This window comes from Scomber japonicus, chromosome 5 (genome assembly GCF_027409825.1).
Source record: "Scomber japonicus isolate fScoJap1 chromosome 5, fScoJap1.pri, whole genome shotgun sequence".
NCBI lineage: Eukaryota > Metazoa > Chordata > Actinopteri > Scombriformes > Scombridae > Scomber > Scomber japonicus.
This window is the reverse complement of record NC_070582.1, coordinates 24,808,174-24,828,014: the sequence shown is the minus strand read 5'-3', so window position 1 is coordinate 24,828,014 and position 19,841 is coordinate 24,808,174. Positions and strand designations below refer to the sequence as shown.

At 40.6% G+C, this 19,841-nt stretch overlaps 1 protein-coding gene across 2 annotated transcripts in view; it reads right to left on the bottom strand.

The window, feature by feature from the left end:
* The window catches only part of srgap1a (SLIT-ROBO Rho GTPase activating protein 1a), an 80,181-nt gene that overhangs the window by 49,456 nt on the left and 10,884 nt on the right, over window positions 1-19,841 (bottom strand). For both annotated transcript variants that reach the window (XM_053319098.1, XM_053319097.1), the window contains exon 2: window positions 332-527. In XM_053319098.1, coding sequence (XP_053175073.1) covers window positions 332-527 — 196 coding nt within the window. The remainder of the gene's footprint in view (window positions 1-331; window positions 528-19,841) is intronic.

Below are 19,841 nucleotides of genomic sequence, written 5' to 3'. Positions count from 1 at the left end.
CTGTATGAAAAGAGAGCATCCTAGCAGTAGAACTTCAGAAATAGAGAATGAGACAGTCATGCAAATAAAATGTCACTGAACTGCTTTTCTGTTTTCATCTGACTGACGCTGAATATGAAATGAAGATTGATATGGCTGATCAGCACAATAATCACATTAGACCTTTGTGATTCTATTAGCATTACATTGAAAATGAGCTCCATCTGTCTGCCACAATCTTGTTTTCTTTCAAGAAATAAAATAGACCAGCAGACTATTAGTATTCCCAAAGCAAAAAATGAACCCACATAACATCACAAACAAATTGAGCCAACATTAAGACAGTCCTCACTTGTACTGCTGGTGATCCTTGGTGCTGCGGGTCTTTGCCATGAAGCGCTCGGCTAGCTTCTCCAGGTTTCTGGAGTACTCCATCTCAATCTCTGCCTTTTTCCTGAAGAAGTCCTGGAGATCCTGCAGCAGCTGGACCCTCATTTCTGTCTGCTGGTCCATACATTTCTGCTGCTCCACCAACTGGGCCCGGATCTCTGAGAAAACACAAGGAGAAAAGACACACCGAGTTAGGATAAACCTGAAGGTCTAAAAGAACAGTATCTTTTGGTCAAATATGATACACAAATGTAGATGTTATGTATAAATACAATATACTCTTGGCATATATGAGCAAATGTGCACTCCATTATTCCAGGTGTTTTTCATTGAAGATCTTTATCAGCATAGTTGAAATATTTGCATGCAGAGAGTAAGCTAACCAGACAAGGGCAAGGAGATAATTAGCTACAGATGATTACATTTGACAACATTAATCACCTCAGCTGTCAAAACAACAGTTGTTGATTTTCACCTCTTACAATTTCAATACATTACAGCTAATAAAAATCACACCTCTTGCAATTGCAAAAAAATATACTTATTCTAATTATTTGTTTGAATTTTTCTTTTTTAAATAATTAGCTGCATTTATTTTGGTTGCCTGGAGGTAAAGTGTTGAGTTGGCTCTTTAATGAGATTTTTATTTTGGGGAGATTTATAGAAAATGTGATTTGTTTTAATGTTCTCAAATGTAGAATTTGTGGAACTGTGCATTATAATTTCACATGTGGCCATATTGGTTGTTGTTGCTGTTCTGTAAGTCCATAGACAAACATATCAATCAATAATTCAGCCTTAGTAAGTTGCACAGCTCAGATTTACAAATCAGCACACAAACATTTATCTAAAATCTATTGATGTGCAAAAAAGGAAAGCACATGTACACTACAGTAGTAGAAAACAGCTGAATGCAGCTCATTATCTCTTAGTTGTGCATCTTTGAAATGCTTGTAGGGATACGAGGTTGGCCACAGTGGTCTCAGGTGTTTCATTAAAGCTGAAAATAACTCCAAGATGAATGGAACCCGATCCTCATCACACCAAGAACACACACACACCCTCATCAGCGCCTGTAATTGAAAACCCAAAGTCTTATAAGAAAGCAGAGGGGCAGGCCTCACTTAAACAGGTTGTATATGCAAGGAAATTACCCTCTGAGGTCTTTTCTGAGAAATCACACCTGTCAGAGTGCCCCTCATTTTAATTTACATCCTCAACAGGACAACTGAGATCTACCACACACGCAGCCACACACAAATTGTTTCCTCTCTGTGTGCTGTCTGGCCAGGGCAATGTATAATGGATTTCTCCTAATGGAAGGTAGCCTGGGCCAGACATCTTCAGCAGAGGGAACAGATTAATGAGGTGATTTAGAGCCTCACAGACACCAGAGGAGAGGGGCAGAGAGTGATCCCTCATCTTAAAAGGCAGAAAACACTGCAAGGCTGCAACAATTATTTGTACAACTCACCAGACAATGTGATATTATTAAAGATAACAGCTTGTAAGGTCTTACTGGCTGTTTCTTGAAACACTGGCAAATAAATAAATTATACAGCTAGTAGCATTGGACAAGAATAATCTTTTTCTGGGCAAAGCTTAACCTTAAAGTCAATGCGGTAATCATGAAGCAAACACCTACCAATACATGAAAATCCATACTTAACAGAGAGTAAGGCCACTCTCATGAGCAGCTTTAAATATCTCAGAAATATCATAGTGGGATTGGAGAAAATTAAATCATGATCATCTGGTTACGTTACTTGTGTGGTGATGTTTGAGTCCATAAAAGGAGTATGATTCATTGTTTATCATCAACTCTTTTGGTCAGCTGGGAGACACGTTATTCCTGGAATATGGGAACATTGTGACAGAGCAGTGTCTACATCAAAATATACACCAGGTTCTTTTAAATAGGATCATGTTACTGTAATCAACTATTCATGTAACACATTCACTGGGACAGAGCTTTTTGTAACATTATTATGTTTACCTAATATTTTAAAATCTTAAAATGAATACCAGCCCATACGAACAAGTGTTATTTGTTAAACCATCTTTTCTATGTTGTGTTTCCCAGTCCTCCAGTTGTTTGCTCTTTACAGCAGGTTATGCCATTCTTCTAGTTTCAAATATAGACCGTTGGTGAATAGTGGTTCTGCTACAATGACCAGCTTTCTCAATGTCACAATGAATATTTTTTCTTATTCTGAGTCATAGTTTGGAAACTGTCCTGTTTCTTTCTGTCCCGGGCAGGGAGGTTCAACTTGCAACTTTGCCACATAAAATAATTTGCCTGTTTTTGTGACTTAAGACCATTTTTACTCCTTTAATGACTGCAAGATCTGTATAACTACAGACACATGCTGCTCCCCTCTTTTGTGCCAGTCTATAATTGTAATTTACAACAGTTACTATTACATTTAAAAATCATTTTCATGTGCAGTTGTTTTTGTAATTGCAATTTGCTTTTTTGTAATTGTCTGCCTCCCTGCTGATACTCACTCTGACCTCCTAATTAGCTAAAAAGAAATATTCTTTCTGTTTATCTCAATGAGACCTTAAGCTTTTGTAGTCAACATCACTTGAACTAGAGAACTGAACCAGAAACAAACCATAACAGTGAAAACTCATCCTCGGCCAAGCGTTTCATTCTGGCCATCCTACTGCCTAATGAATACTTTCATTAATATGGGAGTAAAGTGGATTGAAACACAGATTGGCATTTCATGAGAATTAGACAGCAACGAATGCCTTTGCAAAAAACAGCCAAAAGATCCCTGAGAGCATTTAAAGGAGACCATCAATAGCTCAGTACATCAAGCTACTTAATGGCCAATCAGCTGCTGACTCAATTAGAAAACTTCCCGTCAAAGAGGGGCGAGAGCTGCATTTGTGTGTGTGCTCGTACGGGCACGTGTCCTTAATGCAATAATCAAATTACCACAAGGCTCCACACCATTCATCAGCATTAAATCTTCTTGCAATCTTGATAAATTAACAATCTACATTGTTTTTTTTTTAGAAACCGCATTTTACAGGAGCAGCCACTTCCTTTCTGGCACTCACCAGGAAATAAACCACTTAGAGTAGATGGCGATAGATGTGACAGAGGAGGCGTTTCATCAAAAGTAAATCCAAATGAATTCTTATCACAGCAGTTACGCTCTCAACATAGCGAAACCATAGACATAATCGACATAGATGATAGGCAACAGCAATGTAGAGGCTTGGCTTTAATCAAAAACTCAAAATTCTAGTTAACTGACATAACAGGTAGATCATCATGTGCATTAAGAAGGTAGCTGTGTTTAAATTTGAATGCATTAAAGTCCACCAGGCCTTTTGAAGGAATGGACAAACCTTCCAATTGCTTCCATCTCCAGAGGATGTGAGGATTAAAACAAAGCTACCATGGCCTTGACACAAAGGAGAGTACTGGATCATTTAACACTATTACATTCATGACTGCACATGGAAACTCATTAAATCATTCATTTTCTGAGTCGAACATTGGCAGTTGAAGCTACTGTAGCACCAAGTTGAAGTATGGGGGAATTTGTGCTAAAAGGCAACCCACCTGTCAGAGAAAATTGCAGGTCCAGCATTGCCACAAAATGGGATGCATTTTACAAACACACTTTTTAGCTGAAGAACATTCAGCAATGACAAAAAGTCAAATTGGGGCCATGTCCACACTGATGCAGATATATGTGAAAATGTGTCTTTATATGATCAGTTTATTATCACTTTGTTGTACACTAAGCCTTACAGAAAGTGATGTTTGTAGAAACCTCTTTCACATATAAAGGCATCAACCTTTCGTCCCCCTGTCAGCTCTGTGACTTCTAATTTTGAATGACAATATATGCCTTCTGAGGAAATATCATTAATACATTGCATACAAGAGAGTAGAGCTTTACGGTAAGAACTATAAAACTTGACTATTAAAAACCCAAATAATAGTATAATTAATGAGCAGTGGAGGTTTGTTTTTTTGTTTACTAAGAGAGGGTGATGGAAAAGTTTTTATACTGGTTTTACATTTGAGTGTAGATCTTAAACTTTTCAAAGCAGTGTGAACAAAATGATCACATACTGCATTTTCAGGTATGCCTTAGTGCGAGCACGACCTTTGATTATGATCTGACAATTGTATAAGAGAGAGAGAAAGTTCTCTAGTCCCATTGGCAAATATTTGAAATTAATAACTAAGTAACTGTGATGTCTGAGGACAGCCAAATGCTTCCCTTTGATCATACTGATGCTTCATCTGAACCCCCTGCTGCAGGCAACATCAGCCGCCTGACTGCTTTCTTACAAAACTAACACAACCCACAGAGACTCACACATGGGACCTTGAATTTATTTAATATGCTAACCACTGTAATTCAAAATTTTTCTCAAGTTAGAGCCGTCTTAATGTGAGTGTTTCTCTACTATTACATGGTACATTCCTGCCACTCTGAGGTCATCTGTATGGTAAACACGTGTGGCCTCGGAGCTGAGGGATTTGGGTGTGGGGAGAGTGTGTGGTGGGAGACATCAAAGCCCTCTGTGATCCCTTTCAAACTGTGGAGCTGAGAGGAGATGAGAGCACCTGTGCACTGTGTTAAGAAATTACGCTACGGGATACAGAAACAGTGTAATGTTACCGAAAAAAATACTCTGTCGCTGCCTTTCTCTCTCTCTCTGTGCATCTGTTTAGCAAACAATCAATCCGACAAAGCTCCATCAGCTTTTATAACCATATCGGGGTTCATGTTGACATGAGTGGCTTGCAGAATTAAAACAGGGCCTATAAACCTGTCAGCAACAAATCCAGCTGACTGATGGACATTCAGTCAATGTGGCCCAGAACGCACATGGTGTCGATATGGACAATGAAAGAGCACTGTTTGGTCTTTGTGGTGATCAGTTTGGACCAAAGCCCTTTTGTTTCTAAACTGGATGTTATCCAATTGCTCCTTTGGAGGCCACATCACATACTTCCAATAACCCCATTCATGGCAACAAATATGTCCAAAGTTGCAGTTCAGAACGGCTTCTGATTTGCCAGATAGGCCTGTTCCATTGTCAAAGAAACTGCCTTGTAAGCAGGATGGGTACTGACCCACAATGTTGACCTCCAAAGAGAGAAACTGGGCTTCAGTGAAAACAACTCTCCACTGTCAGAGGGGCAGAGACATACGTTTTTTTTTTTCTCCTCTCTAAAACCTAGCAACATGCTCTACTGATGCTCCCAATTAACCTTGCAATGAATCAATCTACCTACAAAGTACCTATTATTTCTGCTGAGTGCAGTGTATGTATTACTGTATGGGTACCATAAAAGATTACAAACTCTCCAAGACTTTCTACAGTTTCTCCAAGTTAAGTCTTTACCAACAGTTATCTGGGACATACCGTACCACATCAGTCCCAGGGCTGGGTTTCCAAGCCACATGCAGAATGGCTCATCAACAGCACCTGAAATAGCAGCTGAGGCCTGGGGAGGGACAATATTTGAGGGTGCCCTACCCCACCATCTGCCTTAGATCTTGGGTTCAGGATTGGGGGAATTGCCCATGCCTCCCTTGGAGGTTGGATGCAAAAAGGGGATTGATATGATCAAAGGTAATTACGGAATTGCCGATCAGTTTTTAACAGTGCACAAGCTTTCAATTACAGCTGCAGAGGGATAACATGCCAGAGAGTGCCACGTATCTAAAGTACGTCTTCTCCTGACATTTTTTGAGTATTCAAATAATCCAACAAGGCTATACTGCCATACTTAATTATAGCGAGGCGATCAGTCATGTTCATGCTTCTCTGATAAATGCATACCATATGGTTCATTCCAACAATTAGATTGGTAAAAGATGTGCCAACTACTTTGCAAATTTCCACTGAGCGTGACTCACTACACTTGGTGGTTGGTTTTTATGTGAGTTTTGTAGAAACCAGGAATTTGTTGTTTGATCTGGTTTACCTTCTAATGTCTTTACACATTTCTAGTTGCTTGTCAGACAATACACTCATTTTCATTCCTGCCAGTGAAGAATGCCTTCTTAGTCATTAATACATTAGTGTACTGTTGAATAAAATAGCTTGGCTTTGAATAATAAATGCAAGCTATGAAACAAGGCTATGTTTAGATAAGATATTAAAAAGCAGAGGGATGCAGGAAAGATAGTACACCAGGAATGTGGGAGATATAAGTTGGACCTAAGCCCATGGCAACACATGGCACACACCTGTGCCAAAGACACAACCAGCACAATTCATGCAGTCACAGTATTGAACTGATTCCTACTCAACTTGAAAACTGATTAGGCTCATTCTCAAGAAACCTCTATAGAAACTCTCCACCTGAAGTGCACTGTGCCTCTTTCTCTCCACAGCGTTGAGGAGGAGCACATTGATTTGAGCTAAAAGTTTGCCAGGTGAGTTACTCTTCACCTATCCTGTTCCACCAAGCTGCCATGGAGTATTTTATCACCCACACCTGGACCAGATGGGGAAACACTTGAAGGACTGCTCCAATGAGCACTGACAGGCATCATGTAACCAACAGAGGTAGACAAAGGATTTTTGTTACGATACTTGAATTGTTAAAACTCGGTTTGTAAAAGGCAAACTGATCAACCTCAGCAAATGCATCAGAGGGGACAACACAACTAGCCTTGAAAGTTTCTGGCAAGGGTCTCCAGTCATCACAACAAAATTCCTTGTGAGTATAATTACTCAGAAACAAGAATCCAGGAATTCACTGAAAGCCCATTGTAGAACGGTCAACAGATGGTCGCACTGTACCCAGGTGGTGTGTTAGAGTGGGCTGTATTTTGGTCCTGCATACTAGACCTCTGTTGAATTGTACCAGTATATTTAAATAAAACGTGCCAAAAACAATTTCAGGTCTTTTACTTTGTTCAACCATTTTTAAAACCCTAAATATAACTATTTTTCCCTCTCTTTAAATAGTGTTTTTAGAGTTTTTAAAACTCTTAAAAACTAAATCAGTTTAACCCACAGCCAACTATGGCCTGAAGGCTAACAGTGTTATTTTACCTTACTAGCTGTAGTGTTGGCTGGACTACATCCACTGGTGACATGACCCACCTCATGATTGTTGAAGCACCCTCAAGAGTCTGCCAAATGGGAGAAGTTTCTACATTTGACATTCTGACTCATTAGGGCCGATGAGTCATGACCCAGAAAGTCACACAACGTACTTTCAAAATAATTTGCAGTTAACTACAGCTGAGAAGTCACATGGTATTCTTTTGATTACATCATTACGTTGGTGGGACCAGTAAGAGATTCATCATGTGCTTGGTATGTGAGACATTGTTTGACCCTACTACCTCCTTTGCTTGATCTGGACATGACTCCTAGAGTGTGTCACTAATTCCTGTGTTGTTATCATATGAGATTACGTCACTACTCAGAATATATTACGGATGTCCTTATCTCCTTTTTATTTACCATGTTTAACTGCTTTATGTTGTTACATTCTCAGCCTGTGATGAAGCATATAAAGCACTGAAATGGTGACAAATCCAATTTTAGGTTGAAATAAAGCTGTCAGGGACACAGTTACGAGCTGTGGAATAGTCAGGTATGTCTGAAGAAACACAGATTTGCTAAAAAAGAAAAAAAAAGCAGAGCAGATTCTCTCCGATCACAGGCAAGCTACACACAGCAAATTGCCAGCTTTTCTAAAGCATTTTATCTCAAAATATTACAGAGCTTGCAATGTGGGCCCCATTACAACATCTGACTGACATGTTAGCAGCTTCCAAAACCACAGAGAGGGTTCCAATGGAAGTACTGTAGGCTACTGTGATCCAGAGAATGACTGTTAAATTAGGGTGGAATAATCCTCTGTTTCTTTCAAACACTGTGAGCTGAACCAATGTCCTTTGCGATATTTTATGATCCAATAGGAGTATGGTGCTAGTTGTGTAAAGTAGCTTACGAGAGGTACATATGCAGCGGCATATCCACAGTGTCAGCTTAGTTTGTTGGTCACTGCTGCCACATCTGTCCTGCTAAGGAAGAAAACACTACGAACTGCAATTGGGTCACATAAATTAAGATTTCCTCTGGCACAGAAACAAACAATCCCCCCTACACAACTATATAGGCCCCATGGATAGAGATGTAAACCAAAAAATAAAAGTCACTATACACACCCACTACTTCTCTCATCAACTAACACACAAACACACACACACACACACACACACACACACACAGGAAATGCAGTAGTGGCTGTGATCTGACTTCTTGTGTTTTCTCTTGGGCTCGGGAGTATTGTGGGCGGCAGACCTAAAGAGCTCAGGTTCCTTCCTGCTCTCTGGTTTTTATAGTCTGATTCAGAAACAGCTCAGCCATGGTGGCTAACTGTGCTCACTGTTCGAACACAATACACTACCAACAGTCAAAAAACAGATGTGAGACTAGACGAGTCTAACCGGGCAAAATAAACACTTAAAATCTGTGTCAGTCCCATTTAACAAGATAATATTTAAAACGTGTGATTTCTATAACTGAAATAGAATAATGTCTGCCAATTAGATTCAACTCTGCCAAATAACATGGGCCAAAAATCCTTGGTTGCTTAGGCAACACCCCCACAGACAAGAGGCCCACAGCAAGCAGGAGGGGGGATCAATCACCACTGACATTACGGTGGCCTGTGAGGACCATCGTTTTGATCCAAACAAAATAAGAGAGCAAGAAGCTGAATGCTGGGAGAAGTAAGCACACTTTAGAGGCAGGGTTGTTTGTTCAGCTGCTGCTTCACATCTAGACATTCTGTTTGATCTGGACACCAGTCTGTCCAGCTGAGACGTGTGTGTGGTTGTATGTGTGCTTGTGCTTGTGGATGTATGTGTGGGTTTGCTTTAGTGCTGGGCAGTATACCGGTTCACACCGAATACCGGTGTATATTTTCGTTATGATATGAATTTTTTATGTACCTCGGCCGCCATACCGGTGTATTTCATCACACAATGTTAGGAACGCTGTGCCGCGCAACACTGTTTCAGGCGGGACCCTTTTCAGTGTTGCACTTCTTGCTGCTCAACAAACAGCAGAAGATGTGTGCCTGCCGAGCGGGTTAAGATGGTGATAGTTCACGCAACACATCCTGGTTTTTAATAATTAGTCAGTAAACTCAGCATCGTCTGACGCAGGCTGGAAAATGCACACTTTTTTTACAAGTCACATACCGTTAAACCGCTTTTATTTTGAAAAATACTGTGATATACATTTTTGGTCATACCGCCCAGCACTAGTTTGCTTCTGTATGTGATTGTGTTGATATATACAACACCAATCGAAAGTGTGTCCAAACATTTGACTGCTACAGTGCATGTATGTTAATGCTGCCCCTGAAGACTTTAAAGGTGGTGTAAAAAAGTTTGTGGCTTGGTATAGATGACAGGTCATGTTGGATAAATAGCAGAGGGATTGCAATGGAGTCTTGTCAAAGCTTATTAAATTTCCACCTTAACTTCTCAAACCACTCCTTTGGTTCACACTGCCATATATGCCCTTCATAGTTTACTCATCATGTTATGACCTACTCAGAGGTATTGTTTTAGTGAGGTATTGGCAATGAAAGGATTATTAGGTACATATTAAGCATGCGGACCAAAGGCAGAGAAATTAATACAGCGAAAATCATCCAAGTGTTTTGTGTAATATATGGTTCTAGGGACTACTTGCAGGGCTAGTTTGTAAACTACTATCGTTAGCTGCTAAACTAACAGCTAACATTCAAGCCAGCTGGGCTAGAACTAGTCAGACAGACTTGATCTACCGAGCTTCTTATTTTCTCTATAATTGACCATTTACTCCCCCTCAGCATTTTGTTCTCCAGGTTCTACATCAGTTCATCTCAACGACAACAAAAACAAGTTACTAGGAGAGGAAAAGCTTCTCTCAGATAGGAAGTTTGACAACTGTCTTTTAGCAAGCTCGTTAGCCCATGTGTCAATAGGTCATACAGTTTGTGAAACTCTCTTTTAAGGAGCAAAAACTAAGCTAATAAACTATAATAGCTGCCTCCAATTTGGAAACTCTGGCCCTCCATACCAGAGGAGCTGTAAAGACAACTTGCTATTGGTCAATGGCCCAATGTCATAGTTAATCAAAGCTGAACTTGATATCAAAATTCTGTACAAATTCACTTAACTCCCTTGAGCGAAGCCACTCATGGCAACAATTCTATTGCAACGAACTGATTTAGCCACAAAATGTTGCCATTTTCAATACTGATGTGATCAGGCCTCGATGCGACAGAAGTTGTTTGAATAGTTTCTGTAGACATTTGGTCTTTTCTGTTGGTGTAGCTCTGGGTCACCGCTGGAATTCTTTTGTCACTCTTGTGAGTCAAAGCTCAGTGAGATGACCTCTGCAAAGGAGCAAGCACATTTCAGAGACATCTTTTAAACCTATAGGGGCTGACAAATTTGATACTCAAAAAGTTGATTTTCATCAGAATATCCTTTACAGAACAGGGGATAAAGTGATCGACTCACCTCAACTTTAATACAGTCGTAGAATATGGACACGCAACTCTAAGGATGGGAAGTGGTTACATCTGTGTGGCTCAACATCAGAGAAAAGAGAATTTGTGAGAAATACATTGATCTCTTTCAGCCTCTTGGCCAGACCTCACCCACTTTTCTCATTCATCTCTACACCATACCCAGCTGCTCTGTCTGCTGCCCTGAAGGGACCAGTGTGAGAGCTTGTGTGTGAAAGAAAGAAAAAGAGAAAGAGGGATAAAAAAAAAATCTGTATACTGAAAACCAGTCCAGACGAACCCCCTCAGCATATTTTAATTTAAAGGCTAGCCCATACACCAAAGTTTGAAAAACTACCGAGTACGAACACCTCAGATGTAAACTTTTTCAACTTTCCCAAGTGAAAAATGACACCTCACCTTGCATATGGCCTGCCTTTGTGCTTTTGTTTGGGGATATTAGTGATGGGAGAGATAAGGGGCTAAAGCTCGTATGTCAAGGCAACCTCTCATTCTTAACAAAGTTAACCTCAGGCAAAGACTTGGCTGGGCAAGCCTACAGCTCTTACAGTTGGGATGTTTGTTTGGGGTTACAATACTATGAAAATTCTGTGGTCAGACAGCTGAAGAGATAAATGCCTTTTAAAAAGGGTGTTGCACGAGAAACATCTGGAACCTCGGCGCACATGCTTTCATCTATAGGAATATTTGCTTCTCCTTGCAGAAACCAAATGGAAACTGAAGCATGCTAGCAGGGACCTGAAGAATACAAACCCTGAAAGATGAACCTAAAGAATGGCAGAGCAGTTATGTGGCCTGCGGTGATAAGCGTTTGAAGGAGGGGTTGTTTCTAAGAGACTGTGGATATACTCCCTCCTCATGGGCCCCAAGGAGGCGGGAAGGAGAGAATGAGACAGAGAGTGCATATAAATGAATAAATGCTCAAGAAGACTCTTCACCCACGCACCTGCATACCCCCTCAACACACACACACACACATATAGGTAGATAGGAGAGTGTGCACCTGTGTGAGGCTTAAGTCCATCACATTGCAAGTGTGTAGACCAGATTGCTGAGACATTTCCAATGGGGGAGATGAATCAATATGACAGCTTTGTCACTTACAAGTTCCCTGCCCTCAGTTCCTGAATCTCCCGTGCATGCCCTGACCTCTGCTCCCCACCCGTCTCCCTCCGCTGCACACTGGACAGTTTAGTCAGCAGCCTCTGACGGTACTTAGAGCTGTCGCAGTACGCTCTTCAACACCGATGCTTATTTCGGTCTGTAAGTCATCCGTCTATTTACCTCCATTGAATTCAGTGAGATAGCAGTGCACACAAATTCACAGTGCAGCAACTAATGATTGTATCATTGCTTAATCTATTAGTGATGGTTTTGGATGAAGCAATGTCTATAAAAACACAGAAAATATTCACTTTACACTCTTACAAAAAAGAGAAAAGGCATGTTAGGCATTTTTGGTTGAAAAAAACCCCAAACAAACAAATAAATGCATATAAATGTGTCTCCACAATGTCTGTTTGCTTACCTGTCTCTATTGTCCATCCACCTGTTTGTCTCTATCCAGACGATTTATATAGTTGCTGTCCTATGCCATCTGTCTGTCTCTCTGTCCAGCTGTCTATTTACCCAATGCGTTTGTACATTTGCCTTCCTTCGTAGTATGCACACCTCTATTTTAAAAAGGCCTGCTCTTTTGTCTGTCTTCCTACACAGCAACGTGGAGACACTAGAGCTGGGCAGGGACCAGGACCCATGGCCCAGAGCCAGCTGATCCCACTGCCAGCTCGGATGACAACATGTTCCCGCAGTCGGGACACTGTGGCACCGTTGGGCCAGAGAAAAGTATAGTGGGGGAAAGGAGATGACAGTACGCAGCTACAGCTGAGGTGTCGGTGACAAAGATGGACCACCCAGCCAACACACAACCACACAATATGAGTCGGAGTACAAGAGTCCGATCATACGCAACCTCTTAATTTGATCCACTAAGCTTCCAATTTTGCTGCAAAACATTGCACAACAATAACTGGATAGAGGCCTAACCATGCTTTTTTGTGTTGTTTTTTGTAGTTGTGTGTGTGTGTGTGTGTGTGTGTGTGTGTGTGTGTATGAGAGTCAATCTTTTTTCTGACCCTAATGCAGAAGGTCCATCAAAAATCACTGAAAAGCAAAGCTAACAAATATGATGAAGAGTGTCATTGAAGAGCCTAAGAAGATACTGTATTTTTGTATTTAATTGCACACTATACTATTCTAAGCATCCATGTTTAAAAGGTTTGCAGGCTCAGGAGCTTCCACTAACCAGTCCCAGTGTCACAGGGGTCTCTGTTAAAGCCCTCCAGTCTCACTTATTTCACACTCCTCCATGAACAGTCTGCCTCAACGACATTCTTCAGACTCTTCAGAAAGGTTGAGATCCTTAATTAAATTTCAGTGGATGGCTCTCCTAAATGAATTTTACATATTTTCGCAGAATAAGAAGGGGAAACACACCTGGGGGTTATTTTTCTTTCTCTCTTTCTTGTTCAGATGTTTCATCTTTCGACTTAATGAAAACAAATACCAGCAAAAAGATTGGCCGGTGATATTAGCTTAATCCATCTTTTCATGACTCTAAGAAAAGATCAGTAGATGAAGGGAGACTGGAAACTTCAAAAATATGTTAATGCAGGAGCAGCTTTAAGAAGACAAAAACACAAACACCAGACAGAAGTGAAGTAATGAGGAAGCTCTTAATGATTTGTGCTTTCATCAAAGTTTGTCCTGCAGACACGAGTCGCAATCAATAATTTGAAACCTGGGTGTTGAAAGACTGAGGCTACTGCTGCACAAGTTAGCATCCTTGCCAGCTGATGATAAGGAGAAGCATTTTCATGAAGAGCTAGTTAGTCATACTATTATAGTACAATGTTACAAATAAAGATGCTTTCAAATGTTCTCTCTCTTTGCTAACCCTTTGATGGTTTGGATGCTTACTACAGAAAAACATACTTGGACTTGCAATACACAATGGTTACATTTTCTTTTTTTTTTTTATCTGCTTTTGGTTTAGTACAGGCTAAACTCTTCAGACATTGAGTGTCACTTTCATTAAGGTCCCATGCCACCATTTCATCATGCTGAGAAGTCCAAAACTTGACAAGCTAGTGCTGCCTTATTATGGTTGCTGTGCTATGATTGGACTATCACTGCAGGTCAGGGTTTAGTAAACGGTCAATTCCTGACAGCATGCAATGTTAACATATGGAGAACATTTCATCCAAAAGCCCACAACAGTCAATGTAGAGTGAGTAAAAAGTAAATCATTGTCAAAGACAAAGTGCATGTGGTTACTTTCCAACAGTAGGGTGGGAGGAGATTTATCTCCATAGATATCCTGTTTGATTCCTACTCATTTCTTTTTGTGGTTGGGTCAGTGATTGATGACACCTTCATGAGTCAGCCAACCAGCATGTGTGTGCCAGAAAGAGCAACGGCAAACCCCAAACTTGCACTGTGGAGTACATTAGTGCTACCATCACAGGGGTGCACAAATACCCTGAATTCAGGGCAAATATCAACATGGGAAAAGCCATTCCTTCATGATTTGTACTGTATTCACTAAACAGCAAAGGAAAACATCATACTGTGCTCATGTGTTTTCCTTCTCGTTACTGACCACCCCTCGCTGAACCCCTCCCCTCGCCCCACCACAAAAAACAGCACCTCACAGGATGTGTGGTTTCTGGGCCTTTGATAGGGTTAAGCCAGTAGAGGAGCTGGAGGGACCAAGGAGGAACAACCCTACTATTCAAGACCAGGCCTGTAATTCCAGAGGCAAGGACATGTGCTGCAAACCCACTGGGGGAGAGAGAGGGAGCAAGAGAAACAGACAGAGGAGGCAGAAATGGTATGAGGCCAGTTATTAGTTTAAAAAAAAGTGTTGGAGAGGAGGACTGAGGGCTCCACTATCTCATGAGCCAGAAGAGGCCAACAAAGTAAATGTTCAGAAAAAAAGGAGCAGTGGCTCACATTTTGTCGTCAGGCCTGCAAACGCTGTACATGTTTCTGACAGTAAAAACTGCTCCAGGACCAAATCTGCCTTCTTTCATATTATTATTCTGTTATTATACGTAAACTGAAACCTGCTTCAGACTCATGACAGATATGTGAAGTGGCACCAGAAAGGACAAATCCGTGATTTAAAGGACAAAGACAATAAAGGCAATGCAAAAAGGCAGAGACATCATAAAGACACGCTCTTAATGGACAAAAATTTTCATTTTCTGAGAAAAGAAAGTTGGTACGTCTACACAGTGTCAGTATTCATTCCACAACACACAATGGAGTCTTTTCTCAATTGTACACAAAAGCTATGCTGCTTTTTTTGAGTTCATCTGTAAATTAAAGGATTGTTTTGGTAGACATTTTGTCCCTCTTTGCCTCATTTTGATTATCTCGCACTTTACACAAAATAAGTTATAAATATCCCTAAATTCAATTTACGCTGTACATTTGCCAGCAAGCCTCTAAAAAGGGGAAAAAAGAAGCTGGAAGCATGAAGCAGACTTTCAAAACTTATAATCAGTTCCAGTACCCTTTTCAGATCTTTCTGGGACAAGTTTTAAGAGGCAAGGCTACTTTCAAGGTCAAAAAAAGATGGATAACACGTCTTATCTGCAAAAGAGCAGCTGGCTGATACAAAGCTTAAAGTTTGTACTATCACTCTACGTACACACCACACACAGACACACATGGCCATTGAGTAGTCTAAAAATAGTTTTACAAACCTAACTGTGTCTACACACAGGCTTTATTGATTACTAGGGTAATGCCTTTAAATTAGACTCCAAGTAGCACACAGCGTCCTTGTTAGCCAGCCTGGTGAATGTTAGTCGGATGTATAAATGTTTGTTCAGTGGTGTGTTCTGTGTGGATTTGTCTGCTGCGTCCATCTGTCATCATTACAATTTTTCTATGTGAGTAAATTATGGGACATTTGACTAAAATTGTCATTGTCTACAATAGTAAGGAGTTCAATGAGGCAGAAGTCAACTGCCTGAGTGAGCATAAGTACTGTAGAAAGATGCAATACAGTAACACAGACAGACTCAGGGAAAACTTTCTTATTTCAAGGAACCCGTTGGCCTTGGATCTGCATTTTATAGGTAGCTGACCATAAACGGCATGACGAAAAGATGGCATAAAGATAAAACTGAGCCAGAGACCAACTTTGTTCTCCTTATGAGTGGCAACATGGGCAGTGGAAGAAAAGTGTTCCAGCATGAGCAGCATTTAACCTCCCTATTTTAAACCTTTCTGTGTACAAAAAACAGAAACTTCCCCCTAAACTCCTCTGAGGAAAAACAGCTCATCTTTTCCCACCTGGTGCTCAGAGCTGTGACAGCTGAAATAATCCACTCGTAGAGACGCTTCAGCCTCGTGTAAACATATTCACTTTGGGGAATGTGGAGTTTGATCTCTGGCAGGAATGGTAGAGTGATAGAAGTGTAGTCCTTTAACAATGTTGGATTACACAGTCTTCATTAAACAGTTGAAGTTTTTGAGATGTGTTATTGAGATTCTAATGAAGCAAACACTTCAGTATCATTACACTGAGAACATTATTAGAGGTGTCTAAATGTACTTCCATTAAAACTTAACACAGTCTAAAGAAAACGTTCACAGCGCTGGATGAAACACCTCAGTCGACTTTGTCTTTGTCATCAGAAACAAGCTGAACTAACTGTGACATTTTTTAGTAATGGAATTGGCTCCTTTGTGAATTGCAGAAAAATGTACTCAATCTCAAGCTAAGCATCAATTTGCTATCCTGGCGTGGTCATCTCTGAGCAGATGACTTCACCTCTATGGGACCTGGAGCAGAGTAAAAGCAGACCAAACACCTAAATCCTTAACATGTATCTGGACAGCTGGTGTCTTATAAGGAGAATAGGAGTTGGGAGTCATCTGAGGGCTTTTTGCACCTCTCTATCACATTTGGTCTGTCTATATTACTTTGTATCTTTTGAAAATGCGTAAACACATTTCTTTTTTTTTAAATCAACAATAAATGCTATAATTTGGCACTATCTTGGAATTTTTCTACTGAAAAGAAGGATGAAAAGATCTTTGCAGGAAGAGGAACATCTGAGAGTTGAGGCAGCATTGATGGTGAGCACAATTTTTATAGCTGTAAAAACATGAAAACACTGAGAGCAAATTTGGAATGTGTCAAAGTTCATTTTCCATTGGCAGCAATTTGAGCCAAATCAAATCACCTTGACATTTATTAATACAGTAAATTTTATGTTTGGAATTCCTTGGGAAGCACCCAAAGAGTTTCAAAGGTCTGAACTGCACTTACTATTGCAGGACGGTATCTGCAACTAAAGGTGCAGAGAAAAAAAAAAGGACCACGGACACGCTCATGGTCCATGTATGCATGTTTGCTGGTGCGCACACTCCACTCATACACTTATAAACTTATGACTATATACAAGTGAACCAGATGCTAACATTTATATCCTGCAGACCTTTTCAGCCACACAAATGCAGAAAATATTTGAGTTTAAACAATCCCTGATTAGAGACCAAGGAGAAGTATATACCCCTATATAAATAATACCCTGGTCCCTTGACACTGCAACTGTCCTGTCTGAATGTCAGAACAAGCACATCAATATGACATGCATCAAATCCACTATTGGCACACTTCGACCTTCAGACTGACTGGTCACAGGCTGGGGATTGAGGGCACAGGGGTTGGGGCAAAGAGTGGCAGGTTGGGGTTTTCAGTAATGAGGTGCATGGATGGGTGCGCTAAAGCTGGGATTGAAGATTGAGGGTAGAGAATTAAGGGCAGGTGGAAGATAGTGGTTGGGGGTTGCCTAAGGGCTGTGGTTTAAGCTGGAAGCCAAATCTGATAGACTTATATGAATAATGATATCGTGGACAGTGTCCCATACAGTTCTACACATACATAACCATGGACCATGAGATAATGCACAGTCATTCTGTTTAATTTTAAAGCACTATAATTAGTGGTGCATGCAGACACTGAATGAATACAAATGTATATTCAGGCTGATTCCCACCAACGCAGACATTTGTGGAGGGTCTTCCACTCTGCCACTGATATTTTGCCAAGAGCCATACTTCAAAGTAAAAGCATAATCTAAAATCAAAGAGCTATAATTCTGCTGATACGATACACTTCTGCATTTCAACCAAATATGCACACATGTATATTTTATAGCTGATTAAGAGCTGTAAATGAATCATCAGAGCCAAAAAGAGAGGCACCATCTTAAGCCTGCAGTTATTATCATTTTATTATCATGCAAGTTTCAAACGTTGCTAGAATCGAACAAAATATTAAGTAGAAGTGCATGTTTCTTGAGCTGCAACTAACCAAACTGACAGCTCAAAGCAAACTTTAAAAGAGAGAGGGAATTTAATGCTGTACTGGAGGATTTGATTTTTTTTTTTTTTTTTTTGCTCTGTCTGATGCAACAACATCTGTAAGGCCAAAGCCGCACTGCAAGGGCATAATAATGAGGCTGCCTTGATCAAGACAGCCCACTGCAGTGCAGCTGAGTTTGGTGGTTTAAACTGAGGCGTGGATAAATATTTGCTCCACATTCCTCTCCCCCAAACAATAAAAGGGCCATTTAGTCAATTTTCAACCTCATCTCTAACTATCTGATTTAGGGATATAGTGTGAAAAATGCCTGCAGTTGTTCCGAATGTTCTCTGTGTCTCTGAGGCGCAGCTGCAAAACCTGTTGTTCTTCAGTAACCAACACTATCATTTGACATTTACAGTGACATAGTAGGGAGTCAAGGAAGAACTCCAGGCTATTTCATCTAGGATTTCTAGTCACTGACTCTAGGTAGCCAGGGTGTGTGCTCGAGATGCTGCTCAAAAACAAAAACTTCCTTGTTCTATTTGCTTATATTGCAAACTATCTTGGTTTCCAACAGTGAACATGTCATCCCAGTATAGGAGTGCAGAGGATGCTATGGAAAAGGTTACATTTTACAGTGACTGACTCTGATATCCAGCCATATTTATTCCAGAGTATGTGGCCACAGAGAAAGGCTGAGGCTGCAGCTACATTTGGGAATTGGGCATCAGAAGCTTGTTGCGTGCAATGCATTCTGGTACTTGTAGGCACTGCTGGCAGGGCTCCGCAAGCAGGAAGACCCAGTTTTCAGTCAGTATAGCAGGCACTGAGGAATTTATTGCTCAAAGGACTAGATTTACCATCAACACTGATCCACAGAAATAATGGGGGAATTTCCTTTTAAAGACCGACCTTAAAGATCCTCACCTGACAAAGGAATCTAAAGAAAAGGGGGAGCACAAAGGATAATGACATGTTGGTGTAAGATTGAGGACTACTCGCTGAAACACATGAGCATAGTGTTTCTCAACGCTCAATTGTACCAACATTTGATATGACAGAGGTCTAGTTTTTATCTGAAATATAACTTTGTGCATGTAACTTTTAACTTGTAGCTAAAATATGTAGTTTTTTGCCATGACACAGGAAAAGGGAGACAAATGCAAGGATGTTACAATAACCACATGTTTTTATTGGCTATGTGCTTAGTAGAGGAAATTTGATTTAAAAAAAATGACAAAATCCTCATCACTCAAACCCTAATGTAACAGAGGGCTTTTCTTTTATTGTATGTAGTTCAATCTTTATTATCCTAGGTGTTTTTCCTCACCCAGCATTGTCTTTGAAGTTCAAATCACATCCTAATCCTTCCCCTCACTCAGGTTTCAGACTGAGCACCCCAACTATGACCCGCTCTGCAGCCTGAGGCCCAATCAGTCCCCTTGTCACAGTCCTGGTCCCAGCCAGCAGGGGTGATTTCTCACAAGGCATCTGCAGTGAAAACCAAGCTGCCAAGAATGAGGAAGTCCAAAATGACAA